Source organism: Pelophylax lessonae, assembly GCF_965119305.1.
Source record: "Pelophylax lessonae genome assembly, chromosome: 1".
In the NCBI taxonomy this organism is placed as follows: Eukaryota; Metazoa; Chordata; class Amphibia; order Anura; family Ranidae; genus Pelophylax; species Pelophylax lessonae.
The window spans coordinates 569,534,996-569,560,465 of NC_138768.1; the positions used below are offsets into that span (position 1 = coordinate 569,534,996).

At 44.8% G+C, this 25,470-nt stretch overlaps 1 protein-coding gene across 4 annotated transcripts in view; it reads left to right on the top strand.

Moving 5' to 3' along the window:
* The window catches only part of ANKRD17 (ankyrin repeat domain 17), a 331,682-nt gene that overhangs the window by 205,681 nt on the left and 100,531 nt on the right, over positions 1–25,470 (top strand). For all 4 annotated transcript variants that reach the window (XM_082265183.1, XM_082265182.1, XM_082265185.1 and 1 more), the window contains 2 exons: positions 8,168–8,330; positions 8,474–8,569. In XM_082265183.1, the coding sequence (XP_082121309.1) occupies positions 8,168–8,330; positions 8,474–8,569 (259 nt within the window). The remainder of the gene's footprint in view (positions 1–8,167; positions 8,331–8,473; positions 8,570–25,470) is intronic.

Here is a 25,470-nt window from a genome sequence, read left to right on the forward strand (position 1 = left end):
ACCCCTCGGCTGACAGCACCCCCATTCCGGGTGGGAGGTGGTCTGTCCGGAGCGGAGCCCACCCAATCCATGGTATGGTGAGTAGACCATGCCCCTAGCGGCCTCAGGGGGGGAGGGGGGAAGAGATGTGGACCCACTCCTGGGGGGGATAGTAGGACCCTGGTCTCCTAAAAGATTCTCCTGGGTGGACCCACTCCTGGGGGAATAGTAGGACCCTGGTCTCCTAAAAGATCCTCCTGGCCTGTCCGAATTCTGGCCCTGCCCTCCTTGCTCCTGCTCTGGGGGGCGCTATATGTTGGCGCCTGGTGGGGGGGGGGGATGGGGGCTCACAGTGTAACCTTATCCTGCGGGGTCTTCTTGGTAGAACCCTGATGTGGCCTCATGTCTGGGTCCTGACTATATGACAACATTTTTCGGACAACATCTTAAGTGTGGGCATCGGCTCCCTGTGTGTGAGGTGCAGGGGCCATTTTCCCTGGGCTTCCTATACTTTTGCATTGAGACCGTATTCATGTAGTCTGGAGCTACACAGGCAATTCTGCCTCTTGTGCTTGATGTCACTTACCGTGCTCAGTTCTCTCAATGCTGCAGACGCTGCTGGTACCTCTCTGAGGTGGTACAGTATTAGGGGGCTTTTTGGCATTCCCTGCGCACTCTTGCTACCTGCCATTGGCTTAAAGGGTAACTCCGGTTACATCATGATTGATCAGTGCGGGGCGCTATTTAAAGGGGCAGTACACTTTTTTTTTTTACTGAAACATTGCAATGGAGTCCCAAGCAGTTAATTCTCCATCTGACACCGGGGACGCGCTATGGTGGAAGCACTGATTTTATCAGTGAGGGAAACTATAAAATTGACAGCCCAAACAGTCAGGTATGCAAGTAGTTTTTGGCTCCCACAAAGCCCAGAAATCGGGTCAGGTGTTTTCTTGTCCCAAGGATTTTCACGATATTGTGAATGAGCAATGGCGGCACATTAAGCATGTGCTAGTGGTGCCGAAGCGTTTTAAACGCTGTTATCCCTTTGTTGACTCGGTCTCGACCTGCTGGACAGTGCCACCTAGGGTGGGTCACCCTGTTTGCAGGTTAAACAAATCTACTGTGCTACCCGTGGAAGATTCCCTGTCGTTTATGGACCCGGTGGACAGATTAGTGGAATCCCTTTCCCGCCACTTGCATGTCTTGCGTGTTTTGGCGGGCTCGGTACTAAAACTGATATTTGTGTCCATTCTGGTTTCACAGACGGTAACGGAATGGGTTAGGGTTCTTAGGGTTAACTTGTACACTGAGATGGTTCCCCCGACCTTGATTGAACTCACGGACCAGATGACCCAGGCCCTGGTGTTTCTGTGCGATGCGACCTTGGACGCGGCCCCTCTGGTTTCCAGAGTGTCAGCGGTAGGGATTGCCGTACGCCGCATGGTTTGGCTGAAGAGCTGGTCGGCGGACCAAGCTCCTAAGAAGACCTTAACAAATCTCCCTTTTCTTGGTCAACATCTGGGGACTACTTGGATGAGTTGATTAATGGGTTAACGGCGGGTAAGAGTACTATTCTCCCCCAATCCTCCAAAAGCAAAGCGACCCATGATAGGCGGGGGCCCTCTTTCACGGCTCATAGGCGTTTTTTTCGTGCCTCAGGGGCACAAGGTAAACCATTAAGGGCCACTGGAGGGAGCAAAAAGACTTTGTCGGGTAAGCCCCAATACTGACCTGTCCGGTTCGGCGGACAAATCCTCTTCTACATGAAGGGGCGCCCTCACCCAGTTATGAGGTGGGGGGACGTCTGCGTTTCTTTCAGGAACCCTGGACATCCTTTATTCAGGACAGATGTACACTGAACGAATCAGTTCGTGAACCCAAGATCGAAATTTGGTCTCACCCAGCAGACAGATTCTTTCCCTCAAATCTTCGTCTGCCTCCGGAACGCTTGCGGCATCTCCGGGAGGCAGTGCAGGGACCTCTTGACACAAGGAGTGATTGTGCTGGTTCCTCCGCAGTAACGATTTCGAGGTTTCTATTCAAACCTGTTCATAGTGCTCAGGAAAGAGAGCAAGGTGCGTCCAATTTTGGACCTCAAGTCACTGAACCGCTTTGTGCGGGTGCAGAAGTTTCAGATGGAATCCATTCAGTCGGTAGTAGCGTCTTTAAATCAGGGGGATTTTCTAGCCTCAATCGACATCAAAGATACGTACCTACACATCCCAGCAGAGGAGCACTTTCAATTTGTGGCGTTACCCTTTGGTCTCACCTCCGTTCCCAGAGTCTTCACCAAGGTTTTGGCCCCGGTGTTGGCATTATTGGGCAAACGAGGGATTGCGCTCCTAGGATACCTGGACGATCTTCTGAGAGCGCACTCTCACCCAGCTTTCTTGGGCAACCTGAAAATCATGGTTCAGACCCTTCAAGAGTTCGGATGGACCATCAACTTCAAGAAATCTGCACTGACCTTGTCTGTGAGACTGGATTACCCGACTCTGGACTCGTCTTTGGGGAGGGTCTTTCTTCCCGGGGACAAACTTAAGAAGTTGCAGGGAGAGTTCCGGTTGCTGATGGAAAATGATCTCTCCTCTTTGCGGACATGCATGAGCCTTGGGTCTAATGGTGTCGACCTTCGAGGCAGTCACATTCGCTCAGTTTCATTCCAGGTCTCTACAAAAGAGATTCTTTTCAAGTGGAACAAGGATCCACGGTCCTTAGACCGTATGTTTGAGCCGCCTCTCGAGACCAATGCTTTTGGTGGCTTCTGTCTCTCGCCCTGAGTCAGGGAAAGTCCTTTATACCGCTGTTGTGGACGGTGGTCTCCACGGATGCCAGCCTGTTGGGCTGGGGTGGAGTGCTGGACAATATCTGTGCCCAGAGAATCTGGTCGACAGAGGAGTCTTCCTTACCAATAAATGTTATAGAACTCAGAGCAATCAAGCTTTGCCTGCTTCACTGGTTCGGATCCAACCGGACAGTGCCACAGCTGTGGCCTACAGCAATCAAGTAGGCACCAAGAGTGCCCGGGCAGCCCAGGAGGTGGCCGAGATTTTGACACGGCCGAAGAACATGTTCCGACTGTCTCCGCAGTTCACATTCCGGGAGTGGAGAATTGGCAGGCAGATTACCGGAGTCGTCAGGTTCTGGATCAAGGGGAATGGTCCCTTCATCCGGAGGTATTTTGTCTCCTTTGTGTCTGTTGGGGCACCCCGGAGGTCGACCTGTTTGCGTCTCGTCTAAACAAGAATGTTCAAAGGTTTGTGGCCAGGGCTTGGGACCCTCTGGCCAATGCCTCAGACGCATTGGTAGCTCCTTGGGGCCAGTATCGGCTGATTTATGCCTTCCCTCTGATACAGCTGTTGTCAGGGTTTCTCCGCAGGCTGGCGGTGGAAAATGTTGTGAAAATTACATACTGGTGGCCCCAGACTGCCCTCGTCGGTCTTGGTACACAGACCTGGTAAAAATGAGTGAATATATGTACACATTGAAGGCTATATACAATTATTAAGGGGACAATATCCAGTGTTTTCTTTGTGTCGCCAATCTGCCATCTCCCGAGTCATTGAAAAGGAAATACCGGTCTGTCATGGTCTCTCTGGCCCTGAGGAAGCCTTGAGCAAAATGCGTCGGCTTGCTGGGGACCTACATTGACCGCATTCCATCTGAGACCTACTCTTTCCATCCTATACAGGCTCTTGGTTTTTTTCTCCCTTCTGGGATGTATTTCTATTTAATGACTCCCTATAATTGATTTTATCAGCATTGTTCTGTGTCATTTTGTTTGTGTTAACATGTGCAGACACGCCCTTGTCTTTTATGATGCAATTTAATAAAATGTAAATTATTTTTAGAAGTTGGTTTTGGTGTGATCCTTCTACTCCCACTGGCCCGTAAAGCCCCACTTTCCCCTATCTTCTGTGTCTTCAGACCTGGTAAAGATGGTAGTTGAGCCTCCCTGGCGACTGCCTCTAAGGGAGGACCTACTGTCTCAGGGGCCAGTCTTCCATCCTGCTTTGCCGTCGCTGGCTTTAACGGCATGGCTGTTGAAGGCCAGGTGCTAAGAGACAGAGGTCTGTCTGAGTCTGTGATCCCTACCTTGTTTAGGGCTAAAAAAGCGACTTTCAGGAAGGTTTATCACCGTACGTAGAAGATGTATATTTCCTGGTGTGAATCGCAAACCTTGCACCCTCAATTGTTTTTGGTTGCGAGGGTCTTGGCTTTCTTTCAGAAAGGAGTTGAGCAAGGGTTGGCCTTGGGCACAGTAAAGGGCCAGGTGTCGGCCTTGGCTATTTACTTCTAACGTCTGTTGGCTGCTAATGCCTTGATTCACACTTTTATTCAGGGGGTGCGTCACCTGGCTCTCCCGAGGAGATCCCTGTTACCTCCGTGGGATCTCAATCTGGTTTTGTCTGTTCTTCAAAAGCCTCCGTTTGAGAATATTAGAGACATTTCTCTGCTTTCGTTATCTTTGAAGGTAGCCTTTTTGGTGGCCATTACTTCTGCCCGCAAAGTGTCTGAGTTGGCGCTTTCCTGTCCACCTTATTTGGTCGTCCAGAGATAAGGTTGTTCTCCGACCTAATCCGTCTTTTCTTCCTAAGGTGGTATCGGATTTCCATTTAAATGAAGACATTGTCTTGCCTTCTCTGTCCTCAGCCGAAGCATCCCATGGAAATCGCATTGCATTCTCTGGATGTGGTTCGGGCGATCAGGGTTTACCGGTTGGTCACGGAGTCCTTTCGGGAAATCAGATTCTCTTTTTGTCCTTACTGAGGGATCTCGTAAGGGTTTGGCTGCGTCTGCTGCGGCTATATCCAGATGGATTAGGCAGACAGTTCTACTAAGTACATTCTACTATGGCGCTCAGTGCCTCTTGGGCTTTTCGCCATCATGCCTTTTTTACTCAAGTATGTAAGGCTGCGGCTCATCCGTGCATTTGTCATCTTCGGATGCCTCCTTTTGGCCTGCAAGGTTTTGCAGGCTGCTGTGTTTAAAGAGACTTGATTTTTTTCTCTTTCAGGGAATCCTATTTTTATTTTGGGTAAGCTCCTGTTGTTCCTGGTTGAGCTTGTTACCCAGTTGGCTAAGTTTTTAACCTTTTGGAAATATGTTAACTGTTTTTGGTTGCGTTCTTCCCACCCCTCATGCCTACACTGCTTTGGGACGTCCCACTGGTCAAGAAGCATAGCTGCTGCGTCTGTCAATGAATGATAGAGAAAACTAGATTTTTGTAAGAACTTAGCGTAAAATTATTTTCTCTGATGTCCATTGACAGACGCAGCACCCGCCCCTCTGTTTGGGGGTGGTTTGTGTCTTTTTTTTTCACTGCTTGCTACGAAACTGGCTTGTGGCAGGGTGTGTGTGGGGTTATGCCGGAAAGGACAGCCCCGGTAGGCGTGTCATTTTTTTTTTTTTTTCCACTACCTAGTATTACTCCTGTAGATGGCGCCTAACCCAATGGGCAGAGAAGCATATCTGCTGCATCTGTCAATGGACATCAGAGAAAAGGATTTTACTGTAAGATCTTACAAAATCCAGTTTCTCTATCATCCATTGACAGACGCAGCCTCCATCTTCATTAGCTATTGGGTTAGGCTGCCCCCTGCAGGAGTAGTTCTAGGCAGGAAAAATGTAAATCTCCACACCCACGGGGCTGTCCCCACAGGCATAACCCACACACCCTCTGCTTCAGCAAATCAGTTTGTTTCTGCCTAGAGAAGGAGTAGGACCTATATTTCCTGCTGGGACTTTAGTCTGTTTTTTATTCTTTTCAGAATATTTTGTTTTATTTCTCTTTACTCACTTTGCTAGCTAGTGTTCAGAGGGATCCTCCCAGCGATCTGCAAGCAATGCCAGCTGGGGGTTTCCCACTGGAGAATCTAGATCCTTAAGGTATCCCCAGCTTTGCCTATGAGCGTGACCTACAGGTTCTAGTCCCGCACTAGGCCTTGCCACGACGGTGCCCCTTTCCGGATGGGAACGAGCCTGCGAGTCGATGTCTCCACGGGACGCGATGACCTGGAACGCCCTGAGTCACAGCGTACCGCTGGTAGCGGATGTTTCTTGGAAGCTTCCTCTTAAGGAAGACCTTCTGTCTCAGGGACCAGTATTCCATCCTGATTTATGGTCGCTGACTTAAATGGCCTGGCTATTGAAAGACGGAGAGCTGTCTGAGTCGGTGATTCCTAAGCTGTCGAAGACTAGGAAATCTACTTCCAGGAAGGTGTATCATCGAGTTTGGAAGGCGTTCATTGCTTTGTGTGAGTCGTGGGGGGTTTTAGATACTGCAGCAGGTCGGCTCTGCCCGCAAAACGACATAACTGTACGTCACTTCGCGGGAGAGAATGAGTGGGGGCATGCGCCATAGGGGAAGCTAAACTGCAGGACCGGCGGCCGCGATTGCCACCGGGCACCCACGATTGCTCCCTGTGGAGACAGAAATGGCGGTCTGCCTTTGTTCTTTTCTGACAGAACAGCAGTCTGCCGTGTTTACACAGGGCTCCTGTGTTCCTCCTCTTTAGGAACACAGGTCCCCGTGTTCATTCCATAAGTACATCCCCCACAGTTGGAAAGCACCCCTAGGGACACATTTAAACCTTTGGTTTCCCCTGGTGTTAACCCCTTCACTGCCAGTGTCAGTACAGTAACAGTGCATATTTTTAGCACTGATTACTAGTATTGTCACTGGTCCCGCGCCCCCCCCCCAAAGGTGTCCAATCTGTCCGCCGCAATTCGCTAAAAATCGCGCATCGCCGCCATTACTAGTATAAAAAATTAAAAATTACATACATTTTTCCCCTAGTTTCTTGACACGATAACTTTGGCGCAAACCAATCAATATACTCTTATTGGGATTTTTTTTTACCAAAAATATGTAGCATAATACATATTGGCCTACCTAAAATAATGAAAAAAATTTGATTTTTATATTTCTATAGCAGAAAGTGAAAAATATATATATTTTTTTTTTCTGAATTGTTTTTGTTTGTTTGTTTATAGCGCAAACAGTAAATATCGCAGAGTTGATCACATACCACCAAAAGAAAGCTCTAATGTGGGGAAAAAAAGACATCAATTTTATTTGGGTACAGCGTCGCTCGACAGCACAATTGTCCATTAAAGTAACGCAGTACCAAATCGCAAAAAATGGGCTTGCCATTAAGGGGAAAAACTTTTCAGTCCAGAAGTGGTTAATGGATTAAAAAAAAAAAAAACACATTTACCCCTATTTCTGTATGTGAAAGATTGTTATGCTGAGTAAATACATGCCTAATATGTCACGATTTAAATTGCGTCTGTCCATTGAATGGTGGCAAACTACGGTGCTTAAAATTCTCCATAGGCGTAACTTTAAACGCCTTTACAGGGTTACCAGTTTAGAGGTTGCACAGGAGGTCTGGTGGTAGAATTATTTCTCCCCCTGACATTCCAGACAATACCTCACGTGTGGTGCAATCAGCGTTTCTATTTATGACCCCAGATCTCTCCTCTGGCCTCCAAATCAGCCGCTCAAACCGATCGGTCTGATCAGCTGCTTTTCTGGAACCACAAGTAATGACATACTCGTTACTCCCGGTTTACGGGGTCACAGAGAGAGCGGAACACCATCAGTCCTATGCAGCCATCGCCGCTGGCTGCAGCACTCCTGGGCTCCGTGATCGGACGGTAAAGCCCGGGACCCTCTTCTGCCACCTGAAAAATTAGATACTAGGATGATCCCTGTAGTGGCAGGCATCATCCCGGTATAACCACTTTAACCCAAGGGCGTCCTACGGGCATTCAGTAGTTAGGAAGCCACATTCCACGTGTCATTTTAATAGGTTTCCAAGAAGATTATTTTTAATATTTGTGTAACAAATGCTATGATTTTATAGTATTGATTTTGTGGTGCCATTACCTACATGGCCTTTAAAATCCTTTACTACAAACAATTACTGATCTGTGTACAATGTTCAGCATGTGGGCATATAGGGTCATAGAACATCTCCTATAATTCTGTAAACCGTCATAAATGACCGTTGGTTTTGTGCATTTCTTACTACAGTTTTTTTTCCTACCCTGGGTTCTCTTTTAATTACCTTACACTTAAATAAGACAAATTACTATTTGATTTGAATTTGAATGTTCTATTTCTTAGTATTTCAACAGCATTGATATAAGGCAGTGCTTTTAAACAGTTTTGTTATTACAGGGGAGCTCATATTGATGTACGAAACAAAAAGGGGAACACTCCACTTTGGCTAGCAGCAAACGGAGGTCATTTGGATGTAGTTCAACTACTTGTGCAAGCTGGAGCAGATGTAGATGCAGCAGACAATAGAAAGATTACCCCCCTCATGGCTGCTTTTAGAAAGGTACTTTTTTTCCTTTGTAACCTCTGTGTTCAATATTTCAAAATTGTACTTGCACAGATTGTAGTGTGCATGCTTCTTAAATACATTCATTATTTATCAGTTTGCTTTCCATTTAACTGTGTTTTTTTTTTTTTGTGTTGTAGGGTCATGTTAAAGTGGTACGTTACCTTGTGAAAGAGGTAAACCAGTTTCCCTCAGACTCTGAGTGCATGAGGTATATTGCCACCATTACAGATAAGGTAAATTGATCTGAATAAACTATTGAATAGTACACATTTGATGACCACCTCAAATCTAAGTTTTATTTGTAATCATCTGATGTCATGTCATGCTTGGCAAAAGGCAACCTTGAGGTTGGATAGTACTGGATGAGTAAACTACAGTTATTGATTTAGCATAATGTATCACCTGAAGTTGCGTATCACCTGAAGTTACATGGTATGAATCTCATTTAAAGCACGACTTCAGTACAATTGGATTTTGTAGAGTATTCTTCCAATGTGCTTGTAAACAGAATAAAACGTTCCAAGATGCTACATAACAGAAGGTTTTTCACCTTAATGCATAGAATGCATTTTACATTTTAGGTATTCTGCTACACATTTTTGGTGATAAAAAAAAATCGCAATAAGCTTATTTTGATCGGTTTGCGCAAAAGCTATCGCATCTACAAACTAGGTGAAAGATTTCATTTTATTTTTTTTCCTTTTTTTTTTTTTTAACTAGTAAAAAATGTCACACAGGCCGGACCCCTAACCTGATCTTTTTGACACTTTTGAGGGGACCAGTGACATTACTACAGTAATCAGTGCTAAAAATATGCACTGTTACTGCAGTAATGACACTGGCAGGGAAGGGGTTAACCTAGTGGGTGATCAAAGGGTTAAATGTGAGCCTAGGGGAGTGTTTGCTAACTGTGGGGGGAGGGGCTTGTGAAATTACCATAGAGATCTGTGATCCTATTTAGAAGGATTGCAGGCGCTCTGTGATCATTTCAGAGAGAAGAACAGTCGGCTGTGTTTACAACAGCTGACCGTTCTTTCTCAGCGGGGAGCTATTGCGGGTGCCTGGCGGCAATTGTGGCCGCCGGCCCTTTGCATCGGCATCCTTAACACCACGGGACCGACTTAGAGCTACATACTTTCGTACAGCTGAGCCAGCCTGCCGCAGTAAAACTGTGGCGTGTGGTCGGCAAGTGGTTAAAGGTCTCAGGGGGGAAGAGTACTTTTCTTCTGCAGGCTACTAAGGGCAAGGAACCTCGTGGTGGGCCTTCCTTCTCAGTTCATAAAGTTTTTTTGCCCCTTAGGTTCAACTGATAAAGGCTCAAAGCCTTTTAGGGCCTTTTCTTGAGGATCCAAACGAACCTGGTCTGGCAAGCCAAGATAGGGCTTCTCCAGACCTGTGTACAAGGCTCCTTCAGCATAAAGGTGCGCCCTCACCAGTATCGGGGGTGGGGGGACATCTCCGCTGGTTTCCAGACCCATGGACTTCCCTAGTTCAAGACAAGTGGGTCCATGAAGTCATTTGGTCCGGCTACAAGATCGAGTTTCGTTCTTGTCCCCCGGCAAGGTTCTTTCCTTTCAACTTGCACCTTTGTCTAGACCACTTACAGGGCCTGTTTGGGGCGGTACAAGACCGGTTTCTTCAAGGGGTGATTGTCCCAGTTCTGACTTCGAACCGTTTTCAGGGTTTTTACTCAAACCTGTAAACAGTCCCCAGGAAGGAAGGCAAAGTGCATCCAGTCCTGGACCTCAAGGCATTAAACTGCTTTGTGTGGGTACAGAAGTTGAGAATGGAGTCCATTCGAACGGTGGTGGCATCCCTGCGTCGGAGAGATTTCTAAGCTTCTATCGATATCAAGAATGCATTCCTTCACATTCCAATATGTTGTGTAAAAAAAGTGCGCTGGAACAATAAGAAAAGCTGCAACCTTAGAAAATATATGTGATGTGGAAAATGTGAATCAGGTGCTCTAAACTTATTAATACTATGTCAAATATATAATCATATAGTGACAATTCAACAAAGATGGTGAGTAGGTGAAAGGACAAACCCTTTAGCACAAAATAAAACACCAAATAACAATCTATATGAGGAATAAATTCCAATAAGATAAACAATCATAAATTATGTATCAAAGTATGAGTCCATAATCAATCGTGAATGTCCAAAAACATGTTCAACCAACATGCATGTGAAAGAATTCAGAAGTGCAAAATCCAATAGTATAGATGTGGGCAGTGAAACCTCCACCGTGATTGGATAAGCCTCTTACCAGATAAAATAACATAAGGGCGTGAGTGTCATCAGATCCAATACTAATACCCAGGGAAGATGGGGACACCTTCAAATACCTCTTTCCAAGAGAGAAGAGCAGGTCAGCCTCTTACCAGATGGTTATTGATTGTAGGCAGAGCAAGGTGAATTCGCCTGTATTAGCAGCCTGTCTTGTTGCCTGGGATGGATGGATCTCCAAGCTCTTGTCAGTAAGTGTAATCCCCCCGGTGGCCAAGCAAAAGAAAACTGCTGATAGTGTAGTAATTCCAACAACATTTAATAAAGGAAAAAGTATTGCACTTACAGTGGGTAGACTTGAATCTGGCATAAATCAACAAATGATACCGGCGGGAGCAATTAGAGAGCCACGGCTATCACAATCAACCTTCCAATATGTGCCAGTCACCAGTGTTTTCTCCGCTTTTCTGTGGGAGAGTAGCATTATCAGTCTGTAGCGTTACCCTTTGGTCTCGCCTCTTCTCCTCGGGTCTTTGCAAAAGTGTTAGCCCCAGTGCTAGCCTTGCTACGCCAACGGTTGATCACAGTACTGGGCTGCTTGGACAATCTCCTTCTGCGAGCGAAGTCTCTGCTCTAGTGGACAACCTGGAGATCACAGTAAGAACTCTGCGGAAGTTGGGCTAGATTCTGAACTTTCAGAAGTCTGCTCTGTTTCCATCCACAAAGCTGGACTTTCTGGGCCTGACTCTGGACTCTGCCTTAGCCAGAGTGCTCCTTCCTCTGGACAAACTCCAGAAAATTTCAGGCTGCAATTCATCTCCTACTGTCCAACAAATTGTCATCTCTCCAGACTTTCATGCGGGTGTCAGGCCTGATGGTGTCTACCTTCGAGCCGGTCCTGTTTGCACAGTTCCCTAAGAGGTCCCTTCAAAGGGAGAGTCTGTCCAAATGGGACAAGACTCCTCAGTATCTGGAATATCAGATCCAGCAGAGTCGGGGAACGAGGGAGTCCTTGATATTGTGCCTTCGTTCTCCGGTGCTTCAGCTGGGAAAATCTATCCTCCCCTTTTATTGGACAGTGGTCACCACGGATGCCAGCCTGTCTGGCTGGGGAGGCGTCCTCTGCAACCTTTCTGCTCAGGGGATCTGGACACTGGAAGAGTCCAGACATCGATCAATGTCTTGGAACTCCAAGCGATCAGACTGTCTGGATCATTGGACGGATTGTCTTCAGGGTTGTGCAGTGCGCATTCGAGAGGACAATGCCACGGCCGTGATTTATGTCAATCATAAAGAGGGCACAAGGTAGTAGGCATTCTAAGATGGGCTGAACGGTTTGTTCCAGCCCTCTCTGCCGTACACATTCCCGGGGTGGAATATTGGCAGGCGGATTATTTCAGCTGGCAGGTGTTGGACCACGGGGAATGGTGGTCCCTTTATCCGGAGGTGTTTAATCAGCTGTGTCTCCGGTGGGGCACTCCTGAGGTGGGATTTGTTGGCGTTTCGTCTCAATAGAAAAGGTGCAGAGGTTAGTGGCTCGGTCAAATAATCTTCTGGCAGACGCCACAGCTGTTTTGGTGGCCTTGTGGGGTCAGTATTGGCTGACTTTTGCGTTCCCTCCTCTTAAGCTTCTGCCCAGACTTTTACGTAGGATAGAGGCAGAGGTGATTCCGGTCATCTTAGTGGCTCCGGACTGGCCTCGCTAGTCTGGTGCGGCTGGTCCCTGACATTCTTTGGAAGCTTCCTCTCATGGATGATCTTCTGTCCCAAGTACTGATCTTCCATCCTGCTTTACAGGTTCTGGCTTTGATGGCTTGGCTGTTGAACGCCAGGTGTTGAAGGATAGGGGTTTATCTGAGTCAGTGATTCCTACCCTGTTTAAAGCCAAGAAATTTACTTCTAGGAAGATCTACTGTCATACGTGGAAGACGTACATTGCGTGGCGGGGGGTCTCTCGGAGTTCATCCTCGCTCCTTTTTGGTGGTTCGGATCTCAACCTTCCTTCAATGGGAGGTTGAACAGAAATTGGCCTTGAGTACCATCAAGGGCCAGGTGTCGGCTTCGGCGGTCTTTTTCCAATGACCTTTGGCCACACACTCCCTGGTGCGTACCTTTCTTCAAGGTGTCTGACGTTTGGTTCCTCCAGTGCGGGCTCCGTTGCCGCCTTGGGATCTTAATTTGGTGCTTTCAGCTCTGCAGAAGCCTCCTTTTGAAAATATTCGGGAGATTTCCCTGCTTACGTTGTCCCAGAAGGTGGCCTTACCTGTACTCCTGTATGGGCAGTATAACCCAATGGTTATGAATACCAGGAGCTGTGTCTGTCAATGAACATCAGATAAATTGATTTTACAGCAAGTCAAAAATCCCATTTTGTCTTTGTCGTCGTGTCTGAATTCTTCAGAAAACCTTTGGCCTTCCTAGAACATTCGGTTTTCAGGGGACAGAGTTACTTCCGCCACACCCCCCTCCATTTTTTTAACTCTGTTCCTGAATCAGAGCTAGAACCTCCAAACCTCTTTGAGGATGAAATGGAAGAAAGTGATGGTGGCCCATATACTGTTTTAACCCCTGCTTTTTATGAATCTGTCTTTGGCTTTTTGACAATTGCTGTCCACTCTGGCACACTGATGCGGGGAAAACTAGTCTTAGCAGCACCTAAATCTCCCTAGCTAAAACAAGCCTGTATGGGCCCTAAAAAGCTGGCAAAATAAAAGAAAATTATGTCATATCCATGCTCAAATTGTGCATTGTTTTATTGGACAGTGGTCACCACGGATGCCAGCCTGTCTGGCTGGGGAGGCGTCCTCTGCAACCTTTCTGCTCAGGGGATCTGGACACTGGAAGAGTCCAGACATCGATCAATGTCTTGGAACTCCAAGCGATCAGACTGTCTGGATCATTGGACGGATTGTCTTCAGGGTTGTGCAGTGCGCATTCGAGAGGACAATGCCACGGCCGTGATTTATGTCAATCATAAAGAGGGCACAAGGTAGTAGGCATTCTAAGATGGGCTGAACGGTTTGTTCCAGCCCTCTCTGCCGTACACATTCCCGGGGTGGAATATTGGCAGGCGGATTATTTCAGCTGGCAGGTGTTGGACCACGGGGAATGGTGGTCCCTTTATCCGGAGGTGTTTAATCAGCTGTGTCTCCGGTGGGGCACTCCTGAGGTGGGATTTGTTGGCGTTTCGTCTCAATAGAAAAGGTGCAGAGGTTAGTGGCTCGGTCAAATAATCTTCTGGCAGACGCCACAGCTGTTTTGGTGGCCTTGTGGGGTCAGTATTGGCTGACTTTTGCGTTCCCTCCTCTTAAGCTTCTGCCCAGACTTTTACGTAGGATAGAGGCAGAGGTGATTCCGGTCATCTTAGTGGCTCCGGACTGGCCTCGCTAGTCTGGTGCGGCTGGTCCCTGACATTCTTTGGAAGCTTCCTCTCATGGATGATCTTCTGTCCCAAGTACTGATCTTCCATCCTGCTTTACAGGTTCTGGCTTTGATGGCTTGGCTGTTGAACGCCAGGTGTTGAAGGATAGGGGTTTATCTGAGTCAGTGATTCCTACCCTGTTTAAAGCCAAGAAATTTACTTCTAGGAAGATCTACTTTCATACGTGGAAGACGTACATTGCGTGGCGGGGGGTCTCTCGGAGTTCATCCTCGCTCCTTTTTGGTGGTTCGGATCTCAACCTTCCTTCAATGGGAGGTTGAACAGAAATTGGCCTTGAGTACCATCAAGGGCCAGGTGTCGGCTTCGGCGGTCTTTTTCCAATGACCTTTGGCCACACACTCCCTGGTGCGTACCTTTCTTCAAGGTGTCTGACGTTTGGTTCCTCCAGTGCGGGCTCCGTTGCCGCCTTGGGATCTTAATTTGGTGCTTTCAGCTCTGCAGAAGCCTCCTTTTGAAAATATTCGGGAGATTTCCCTGCTTACGTTGTCCCAGAAGGTGGCCTTACCTGTACTCCTGTATGGGCAGTATAACCCAATGGTTATGAATACCAGGAGCTGTGTCTGTCAATGAACATCAGATAAATTGATTTTACAGCAAGTCAAAAATCCCATTTTGTCTTTGTCGTCGTGTCTGAATTCTTCAGAAAACCTTTGGCCTTCCTAGAACATTCGGTTTTCAGGGGACAGAGTTACTTCCGCCACACCCCCCTCCATTTTTTTAACTCTGTTCCTGAATCAGAGCTAGAACCTCCAAACCTCTTTGAGGATGAAATGGAAGAAAGTGATGGTGGCCCATATACTGTTTTAACCCCTGCTTTTTATGAATCTGTCTTTGGCTTTTTGACAATTGCTGTCCACTCTGGCACACTGATGCGGGGAAAACTAGTCTTAGCAGCACCTAAATCTCCCTAGCTAAAACAAGCCTGTATGGGCCCTAAAAAGCTGGCAAAATAAAAGAAAATTATGTCATATCCATGCTCAAATTGTGCTTTGGGATTAGCCTTCTAAAAGATATTCACCGATCTAAGCATTTTGCTGGGATTTATCCTCTGAAAAAGGAATTTAAGAAGAAATATAGCTGTTCTGGTTGTAAATCCTGCAATTTCAGTTCTTAATAAAAACCTTACAATTCCTATTAAAGATGTTCCCTCTCTTTAGGTTTCTGTTGATAAACATTATAAACCCCTCTTAAAGGCCTAATTTGCAGACCCAGTTCTACTGCTGGCAGTTAACAGCTGTATCCATTTGCCAGACTGATAACTGGGCTAAACAGCAAACTATTTGAGGACCTCGTTCACTTAGAACAATTGCATCTGCTATCCTCAGCCCTATTATTTTGTTTGGATACTCTCGTGAACGTAATTCACCAAGTCTGCAGAATGTCTGTGCATTTGCCCAGGGTTTTGTGGTAAGAGGCGGTTTCCAGGAATATTGAAAATTGCAGTTGGTCTGTGTCCTACACGACAAGGGTTACCTCATTTAGGTCCAAGGAGCAAAGAAAAGATAATTTACTTACCAAATCGCTGCTATAAAGGTCCCTTTTAGTGTCTTCTCTCCCATACTCCAGCTGATTTAGGTCATGATACCGCTTTTTTTTTTTTTATGCCTTCCCTGTTGGGGAATCCCTTGATTAATTCATCAAGGAAATCACTGGGAAAAAGGTGCTCTTAATTCAACAAGAAAAAGCCCAAGTCTCCTGCCTCTGCTCAGCGAAAAGGGCCTTCTTGCTCTTCCCAGGCATCAACCTCAAAACAAAGGCTTACTACTTCCATTTGTTTCAAGCTTTAGTCTTTGAAGTCTATCAAGCCTACCCAGAAGCCCTATTTACAAAGGAGTACCACTGGTCCTTGCAGTAGGGTCTTACTGATTGTTTTGCAACAACTTGTTGTAAACTCTGCAAAAAAGTTTTAAAGAACCCTGTAAGACAAAAGCCTAATGAGCTAGTATGTATCGCATACTTGCTCATTATGTAATAGTTAGAACGAAGCTGTTCCATCGGCACCCGCACACGGCTGAAAAATTTCCAGGAGTTTCTTCCGGGTTCGCGGGCCTCGGGAGCTGCTGTTCACTGCACGGGCCTTGGCAGGAATGGCACATGCGGAGAGTGCATTCAGAGCGCATGCGCCAGTGATGTCACTGGCTGCATGTGATGTTAAATATCTCCTAAACGGTACACGTTTAGGAGATATTTTCACTACCTAGTAGGTAAGCCTTTTTTTAGGCTTACCTATAGGTAAATGTCTGCAGAGGAAATTTACTTCCTCTTTAAGTCAGAGTGGAGATAGCAGTCCCTTCAGAGGAAAGATTCTGAGGTTTTTATTGACACTTATTCACAGTCCACAGACCAAATGTGAGCATCTACCCCATTTCAGACTTAAAGGCTCTAACCAAATTTCTTTGGCTATCAAAACTACAGATGCAATCAGCAATATCTGTCATTGCCCCTCTCAGACCAGAGACCAGCAGTTCCAATGTGTAGCTCTCCTCTGCATTTTGAGTGTTCAAAGAGTACCTGCTCCGCTTTTTGCTCTTCTGTTGACCCAGGGCATTCATGTCATATAAGTACTTGGATGACCTTCTAATGAAGCACTCCTCCACGACATCAGCCAAAAGACTGTTCGGATCCTTCAACACTTTGCATGGTTTATCAGCTTTACAAAGCCTGCTCTCCATCCAGCCCTTGCACATTACTAGAGTCTAATCTTGGACACGGCGCAAGCCAGAATCTTCCTTTAGAACAGATCACCCCTTCAAAGACCCACATTCAGATCCAAAAGGCACCCCTCATTTCGCTTCTGCACAAGTGCTCTAAACCTAATATTGGCCTTCCGTGGATGCTGTCTTTTTTGTCCAGTTTTTTTACATAAGGACACTCTTTACTCAATATCATTGCATCGTGGAATAAACAAACTTCCCCTCTGGACTGTCCTATATGTGTATCCAGACAGACAAGTTTCTCCCTGTCATGGTGGATCTCCAACTTTGTCCTAGAGTTGGGGAAAGTCACTCCTTCCCATAATATGAAGGGTGGTGACAGGGGATGCCTGCTTTACCAGTTCTTGGGAAAATGTACAATACCCTAACTGTCCAGCGGACATGGTCTTCAGTGAAGTCAAGACTCCCGTCAACATTCTGCAGCTGAGAGCCATCAGATTGTCTCTTTAACACTGGATCTCCTTCTGCAAGGTCACCAAGTCAAGGTGCAGTCGAGCAATGCCACGGCAGTGACCATCGAGAAAGCTCCAGATATCAAGCCACCCTAAAAGAAACACATTTGGAATATTTTGGGCTGAAATTCACATTCCAGGTCTCTTCTGCTATCCACATTCCTGTTGTGAGCAGTGGGCAGATGGACTTCCTAAGCTTTCAACACATAGACCTGGGGAATGGTTTCAAGCTTTCAGAATCTCGATCAGTGATGGGGATAACCAGATGTGGACACCCTGGCCTCCAGATTCAGCAACAAGTTGCAAAGATTTTTAACCAGTACAAGGGATCCTCTATTCTTCACAGTAGATGCTCTGTCAATTCCTTGTACTCTTATTCTAGCTAATCTAAGCCTCCCCTCACGTCCCCGATAAAAATTCTCCCTCAACTGCTGTGCAAGATGGTGGTAAAAAGTTTGTGATCCTTCTCCCACTTGATTGGCTCTGGACGACGTGGTACACTGATATACTGGCGAACAAGGCCTGGCCTCTTCCTAACAAGCCTGATTTGTTTATGAAAAGTCCCCTATTTCGGCCGGTTTATGTAGTGCAAGGACAAACTTCTGAGTCGGTCTGTATTTTTGCCCTTGGTCTTGACCAGCGTCTGACCCTTTCTGTGTCACCCTGGGATCTAAAACTGGTGCTTTCTGTAATCCAGAGATTCCCATTTGAGCCAGTTAGAGATTTCTTCATAAGACTTTACCTGAAAGATTGCCTTCCTAGTGGCAATTACATTTAAGTATGTTTCTGAGCCTTTTCTTGTATTGGACAAGGTGGTCTTGAAACCAAGACCTTTTCTACCTAAGGTAGTAGTTTCTTTCCACCTCACTTTCCTTCCTTCTATCCTGCTCCTAAACATGCCAAGGAAATTCTTTCATTACCTGTATGTTGTTAGGGTCTACTTTAGCAGCTTAGGATTCTATTTGCAAAACTAGACCCTGTTTGTTTTTTTTTTGTCCTTCCTGCCCCTTTGCCGGGTGGATTAGACAAGTTATTTCTAGGGTTTTTTCCTCTTCTGTTCTGCTATAATTGCAGTAATAGTGGTGGGACAGTGTTTTTCGCGGTCTTAAAGGGACATTACACATAAAGTTTTATTTGAGCAATGGAGTCCCAGGATACAAATTCACCTGCAGACCCCTGGAAGCGACAGCGGGACCCTCCGGTTTACAGTCGCAGCCAGAAATTGTAGTTTTTTTTTTTTTTTTGCAATGTCTGATGTCAAGTGTATTTTGTAATTTCTGGTGCTGCCAACCGCCCTCTACCCTCACCTCTATTGGCAGGGTCTTCGGACTCTGAGACAGATATGGTTGCCGCGGACACAGACCACCTTGAGGGGGTCGGTGTCTTCACATTCTGATGATGAAGAGGACCTGTCCTCATCAGCTGCTGCGTGGGAATGCACATTGGTGGAAGCCCTGATAGTTTCTGTGCGGGAAACCCTAAAATAGACTGATGAACCTACAGCGTCAGATACGCAGGTGTCTTGGCTTCCGCCAATACCGTAAATCGGGCAAGGTTTTCCCTTATCCAGAATTGTTTCATACTATTGTGGATGAACAATGGGGGCGAATTAAAGCGGAGTTCCGGCCACAAAATCGTTACAATAGATTTTGTGGCATCCGCTTCCTTATTGTCACCTGTAACAGTATTGGATATTCCCATATTTTTATTTTTTTTTTACTTACCTTGTTTCTGTAGAAAATATACTCACCTTTCCTTCTACTTCCTCCCTCCTCGGCCGCGGCCCGCACGTCACTTCCTGTCCCGCAATGCGTCCTGGGAGCTCTTAGTCATCACTCCCAGGATGCAATGGGCAGTGATGACGGCGGCCGGCCACTCCTCTCATCGCGTTATTGCAAACAGGAAATAACGCGATGATAGGCATCCCTATACTATGCCGATCGCATAGTACTGAGTATGGGCGAGATTTCACGCTGCATTCACCGGCCTTCTCCCTCTACAACAAGGAAGCAGGGCAGACATTTCCATACTGCGGCTTCGGGAAACCCAGACAAAGCTGGCGGCGCTCTGCAAACATTTTATAAAGTAAGAATTTATGATTGCAATCTATTACACTGTATATCACCGGATTAGCTGATGTATGAAGGGAAGTGGATCACTGTTTGGGAAGTATTTAAAAAAAAAAAAAACTATTCTGTGGCCGGAACTCCGCTTTAAGCACATGTTGGTGGTGCCTAAGCGTTTTGTATGCCACTATTCTTTTGCGGAGTCTGTGACCAATAGGTGGACTGTACCACCAAAAGTGGATTCACCGGTGGCCAAGTTGAATAAAGCGACTCTGGTACCGGTGGAAGAGTCTCCAACCTTTCCGAATCCTGTGGATAGAGGGGTGGAATCTTTGTCCTGCCATTTACATGTGGTAGCAGGTCACATGTTGAAGGCTACCTTTGTGAATGTTTTAGTAGCGGAGACTGCTACTGAATGGGTCAAGTTACTGAAAAGTAACTTGGAAATGGCACGGCTTCCCTCGACGGTACTGGAACTAATAGACCAGTTGACCCAAGCCCTGGTGTTCATGTGTGATACGTCCCTGGACTCAGCTTTGTTGGTGGCCAGGACGTCAGCAGTGGGGATTGCCATTAGGCTCATGGTATGGCTAAAATGCTGATCGGTTGACCAGGCTTCTAAGAAGGCCCTGACTGATCTTCCTTTTACTGGGGAGAGGCTGTTTGGATCCTCCTGGGTTTCAGCGATCGATCCCCCACTGAGCAAAACGGAGTCTGCCAGGCGGAACGTCCATGTGAAAGGACCCCAAGTCCACCTCAAAACAGCCTTCTTCATGATGAGTCTTTATAATGAGTGGATATGTTGCAGTTTCTTTTACTCCGGGTCATAGACATCCCAGACATCTACCCCCCACCATTTATTTTTCTCTTAAGCATACTGAAGTCTGCCAAACAGACAATTTAAGATGAAAGGGATTTTTTTTCTTTCATGTAAATTCTATTTCATGGAGTCCAGTACATGACACAGGCCACTCTCCCCTCTGTTCCTGAGACATGTTGCATTGCTTCTAAAAAAAAAACCTTATGGAATGGGGTAGGATTATAAGGTTATGCTCAGGGGGTGTTCAAAAGCTTTGTCAATTGCCTTAAGGTACCAAGCTATAATTCATTGTCTACAAATATCATTTCAAGATATAGAATTTACAGGTATGTCAAAATTCCTAGGATAAAGAGAATTTTAACCTACCTTTTGAATTCTCCTGATCTTGGAGGACAGTACAGGACCCTACCCTGTGTTCCGGTGGTTACTGCTTATTGCCTGCTTAAAAAAAAAAAAAAAAAATGAAGTCTCGCACAATAAGTGGAGGTTGTTTAGTATTTACTAGGAGTTGTCCCAGCAAAGTTCTTGCCAGCATCCAATCTTCTGAATGTAGCCTGCATATAACTCATGTGTTATGACTACCGTATTTATCGGCGTATAACACGTGCCTAAATTTTAGGACAGAAATTTCAGGAAACAAAGCTGAAATTTAAAATAAACAGCTTTAAACTCAGAACATTTTTTTTTTAAATTAAATGTAGTCTTACCGGTGCCCACAAATGCAGCCTCGCCAGCGCAGTGTCCTTAAATGCAGCCTCGCCAGCGCAGTGTCCTTAAATGCAGCCTCGCCAGCGCAGTGTCCTTAAATGCAGCCTCGCCAGCGCAGTGTCCTTAAATGCAGCCTCGCCAGTGCAGTGCCCATACATGCAGCCTCGTCACTGCAGTACCCATACATGCAGCCTTGCCAGTGCCCATACATGCAGCCTCACCAGTGCCCATAATTGCAGCCTCGCCATCGCCAGTGCCCATACATGCAGCCTTCGCCAGTGCCCATACATGCAGCCTGCGCCAGTGCCCATACATGCAGCCTGCGCCAGTGCCCATACATGCAGCCTGCGCCAGTGCCCATACATGCAGCCTTCGCCAGTGCCCATACATGCAGCCTTCGCCAGTGCCCATACATGCAGCCTTCGCCAGTGCCCATACATGCAGCCTCCGCCAGTGCCCATACATGCAGCCTCGCCATCGCCAGCGCCCATACATGCAGCCAGCGCCCATACATGCAGCCAGCGCCCATACATGCAGCCAGCGCCCATACATGCAGCCAGCGCCCATACATGCAGCCTTCGCCAGCGCCACTATACACATTACTTTAAAAATCTCCAGAAAGCAACGCCGAGAGGTAGAAGGGGGCGGGCGGCACCAAGGAGAAGGATGCGCTCTCATTGGAAGTCCCGGCGCCTATGATTGACGTCGGCATAGGAGGCGGGACTTCCGATAACAGCGCATCCTTCCTTCCTCCTCTGCGCCGCCCGCCCCCTTCTACCTCTCGGCGCTGCTTTCTAGACATTTTTTTTTTGTATCGGCGTATAACACGCACAGCTACTTTTTCCTCCATTTTTAGGAGGAAAAAGTGCGTGTTATACGCCGATAAATACGGTATTTGCAGAAATCCAAAAGTGTGACCGCACACAAAGCAATTAGTTGAAATCAATAAATTCCTTTATTCCTCGTAGGTGAATTCATACAGACAGTGCAAAGACAGACATGTCAGGTTGACGCGTTTCACGATACAGATGATCGCTTACTCATAACCACACAATAAGACATCGTAGTCGGCTGGCATTTGTAGATAAACAAACAGGTGATAATGGAGGAGTGTAATCAAGCACACCTAGAACCAATTATTTAAATGATGCACAAGTGCGAGCCGAAAAAACCTTTAGTCTTATATTGAAAACAAATAGTCACAAAAAAGACCTCATAAGAGGAAACAACCACATAACTAAATACAAATCGTTAATAAAAACGTAGTGTAAAGACATATGCATAACAATCTAACAAGAAAGTTACAAAGTTGCAATATAAAAATTCTTCTTGATTTCTAGTTATAAAACAAGAGAAAAAAGTAAAGAAGAAAATAACACCGATAAATCACCTAGACATACATGTGTCGATTTCATAACTACATAAGCAATAATATAATAAATAAACTTAAAATAAGATGAATGAATGTGACAATAATAAATCACATATCTAAATGTATGTATAGGTAACCTAGATGGTGCACAGGGTAACACATGTGATCTAAACATATATGTCAAGATAAAACGATAAAAAATTGTACGATCAAACGTGTGCGCATCAAAAGGTTTTGTTACAATCATAAATATAATTGAATTGAAAAAATATAAGAATGTGAATTAACATAAAATAAAATGTACAAAAATTATTAATGAAAAAAGATGTGAATGTGTGTGATGAAATAATGTATATGGAAAAGTGTATGTATACATATAAATATAGGTAAATAACTCCCAAAATGGGTTAGTGTCAGAACTGTGGCAAATGACAACATATAAATAATCCTAAATGTTTTTGCCAGAATATGTGAGAAACGTTTTTAAAAAAAAGTAGAAAAAAGAAAAATTATAAGAATAAAACTAATTAGAATTTGAGATAAATTGTCCAAATGGAGCTATAGGAAGAATTTAGTGTATATAATACTATACGTAAATTGTCACACTATTCATACCCATATAGTATAATTTGCATCTTCATTGAAAAAATTCTCAATCTACAAAGATTACTTCGAAATTATATGAACTCTTGGAGAGATACATAATTGTCATGTCAGATCGTTAAACATAAAATGAAAAGTATGTATATAATACATGTAATAATTATGACAATAAATGTAAATTCAAAAATAACATTAACAAATGAAGAGGCAAATAATGCTCCATAAAAAGGAACCCCCACTAGAACACTGACAACGAACAACATTGCACTATTGTGTATATCAAATTTTATATTAAAGTGACAGTGCAAGATTAATATGATGCAAAGTATCCATGGCTCAGCATGTTGAAACATCACCGGTGGCTTTCTTATGTAACCCACGAATGAGACCGATATCAAAAAAGTTAAAAATTTATATAATACTCAATGCTTATGATAAATAGTTGGATCCATAGATCTATAGATAGGGTACAGAAAGCTTACTCCAGTTCTTGACAATCCAAGATGCAGAGAAACATGGATAATCACAGAAGAAATATTATTTGTGAGTATATTTATCCAGATAACCATAAGAAACCAAACACTTGTTCACCATGCAAAAACGAGACAAAGAGCTGAAAAATATAAATGCTAGTTAATCTACAATATGTTACAACACGTCTCAACTGAGAGGAGTGTAACCATGGAAAGAGCGAGTCACTCATAAAAATGAGTGACATCCCACTCAAAGTTGAGACCACGTGGCATGCGTTTATGGAGTCTAAAGATCCAAAAGACCTCTTTCTTGCATAATAATCGAAAAATGTCACCTCCCCTGACAGGTTTAGTGATATGATCTATGACCTGTACCTGTACAAGGGACGTGTCACCACCATGTTGAAAATTGAAATGGCAGACGACATTGGTAGATTTTAAAGTTTTTATGTCGCTAAGATGCTCCCTAAATCGTTCCTTTTTGTTTACGTGTAGTTCTACCTACGTACTGTATAGAACAGGCTTTACGTGTTATAAGGTATACTAAATATTGAGTATTACAATTGAAAAACTTGTCTATACGGTAAGTTTTGTTAAGAGGAGGAAGTAGATGCGTCTCTCCGAATAATATGAGGACAGGTAAGGTAGTCTGTCATGCCACATGTGTAATTACCTTTACAGTGGAGCCAAGTTAGAGATTTAGAGTGATGTTTAGATGAGTAAAGGCTGGGTGATAGGGAGTTACCTACATTGGCCGCTCTTTTAGCCACGATGTTAACTCCCTCATTTAGAATACTAGCACAGATCTTGTCAGAATTTAGAACTGGTAAATGTTTTTGGATGATAGTTTTGACTTTGTGAAATTCTAAACTATAGGGAAGGGACAACGTTGTAGAAGGAGCTAGTCTCTTTGAATGTTTGATGTTTTTATTTCTATTATTAGTACCATTAGTTTTGTTTGAATTTAACTTGCTTGGGCACAAATAGTCACATGGTTCCTTTATAGCTATGATATATAGATCATATCATCGTACCTTGAGAACGTCAGTTTTGACGAAACGTACGTCGGTCGCGGCGTGCTGACGTCACCTACGAGACGTGAGGGCGGGTGTTTGGAGCTGACCGGCCGGCGGCTTCAATTTAGCGCTTACCACTTGCTTGTTTGGTAACCTTTTGTTGTTTGGCAATAAATATTTAAATGGTTTTACGCTATGGGGCTTTTCATTTTCTGCACGTGACCTAAATCAATATTTGTGGGACACCTTGGATATACCTCTTTTCTGATTGGGATTGGTCCTTTCTATGAGCGTGAGGGGCACCATTATCAGCCATATCCTGAGTCCTGGATGGTTATCTGCAATATTTGATATTTCTTCTGGTAAGCAGTAGTGTATGTCGGTGGCGGTCACATCCACGGATTGAATTTGTCGCACGGAATTTGTGGCGGCTTTCACTTTATTTCGTTATGCTATCACTTTTTATATCTGGTAAGCAGATCAAGATGTCGGCAGTGGTTTCTTACTAATTCAGCACTCATTCATTATTCATTCACATAAGGGGTCTATTCCTAGTGTGTAAGTTAAATACAGTATCACGCTATGAAATTTATATATTTTTATATGCGAGTGATTTGACGCTTGTTGAGCTCGGTGCAACATCTGAGGTTTGGAATTCCACTTTGAGGGTCACTCTGAGGATTTGCGTTTGGCTTGGAGCACTACCATCCTTTATCAGGCGAACTTATCTGCTGTTTCTGGTAAGCAGTATATATTCCAAACATCTATTCCCGTGGAGTCAATATCTGGATGCATTTGGAAAATATTTTTAAAGAATTTATCAATTTATATATATCTCAATGGTTTATGGGACTTTATCCGAAACTTCATGTTTTGGATTTTCATTTAGTGCAGCTTTCTTTTATTTTATTATATCACTAAACCTGTCAGGGGAGGTGACATTTTTCGATTATTATGCAAGAAAGAGGTCTTTTGGATCTTTAGACTCCATACACGCATGCCACATGGTCTCAACTTTGAGTGGGATGTCACTCATTTTTATGAGTGACTCGCTCTTTCCATGGTTACACTCCTCTCAGTTGAGACGTGTTGTAACAACATATTGTAGATTTACTAGCATTTATATTTTTCAGCTCTTTGTCTCTCGTTTTTGCATGGTGAACAAGTGTTTGGTTTCTTATGGTATATCTGGATAAATATATACTCACAAATAATATTTCTTCTGCGAGTATCCATGTT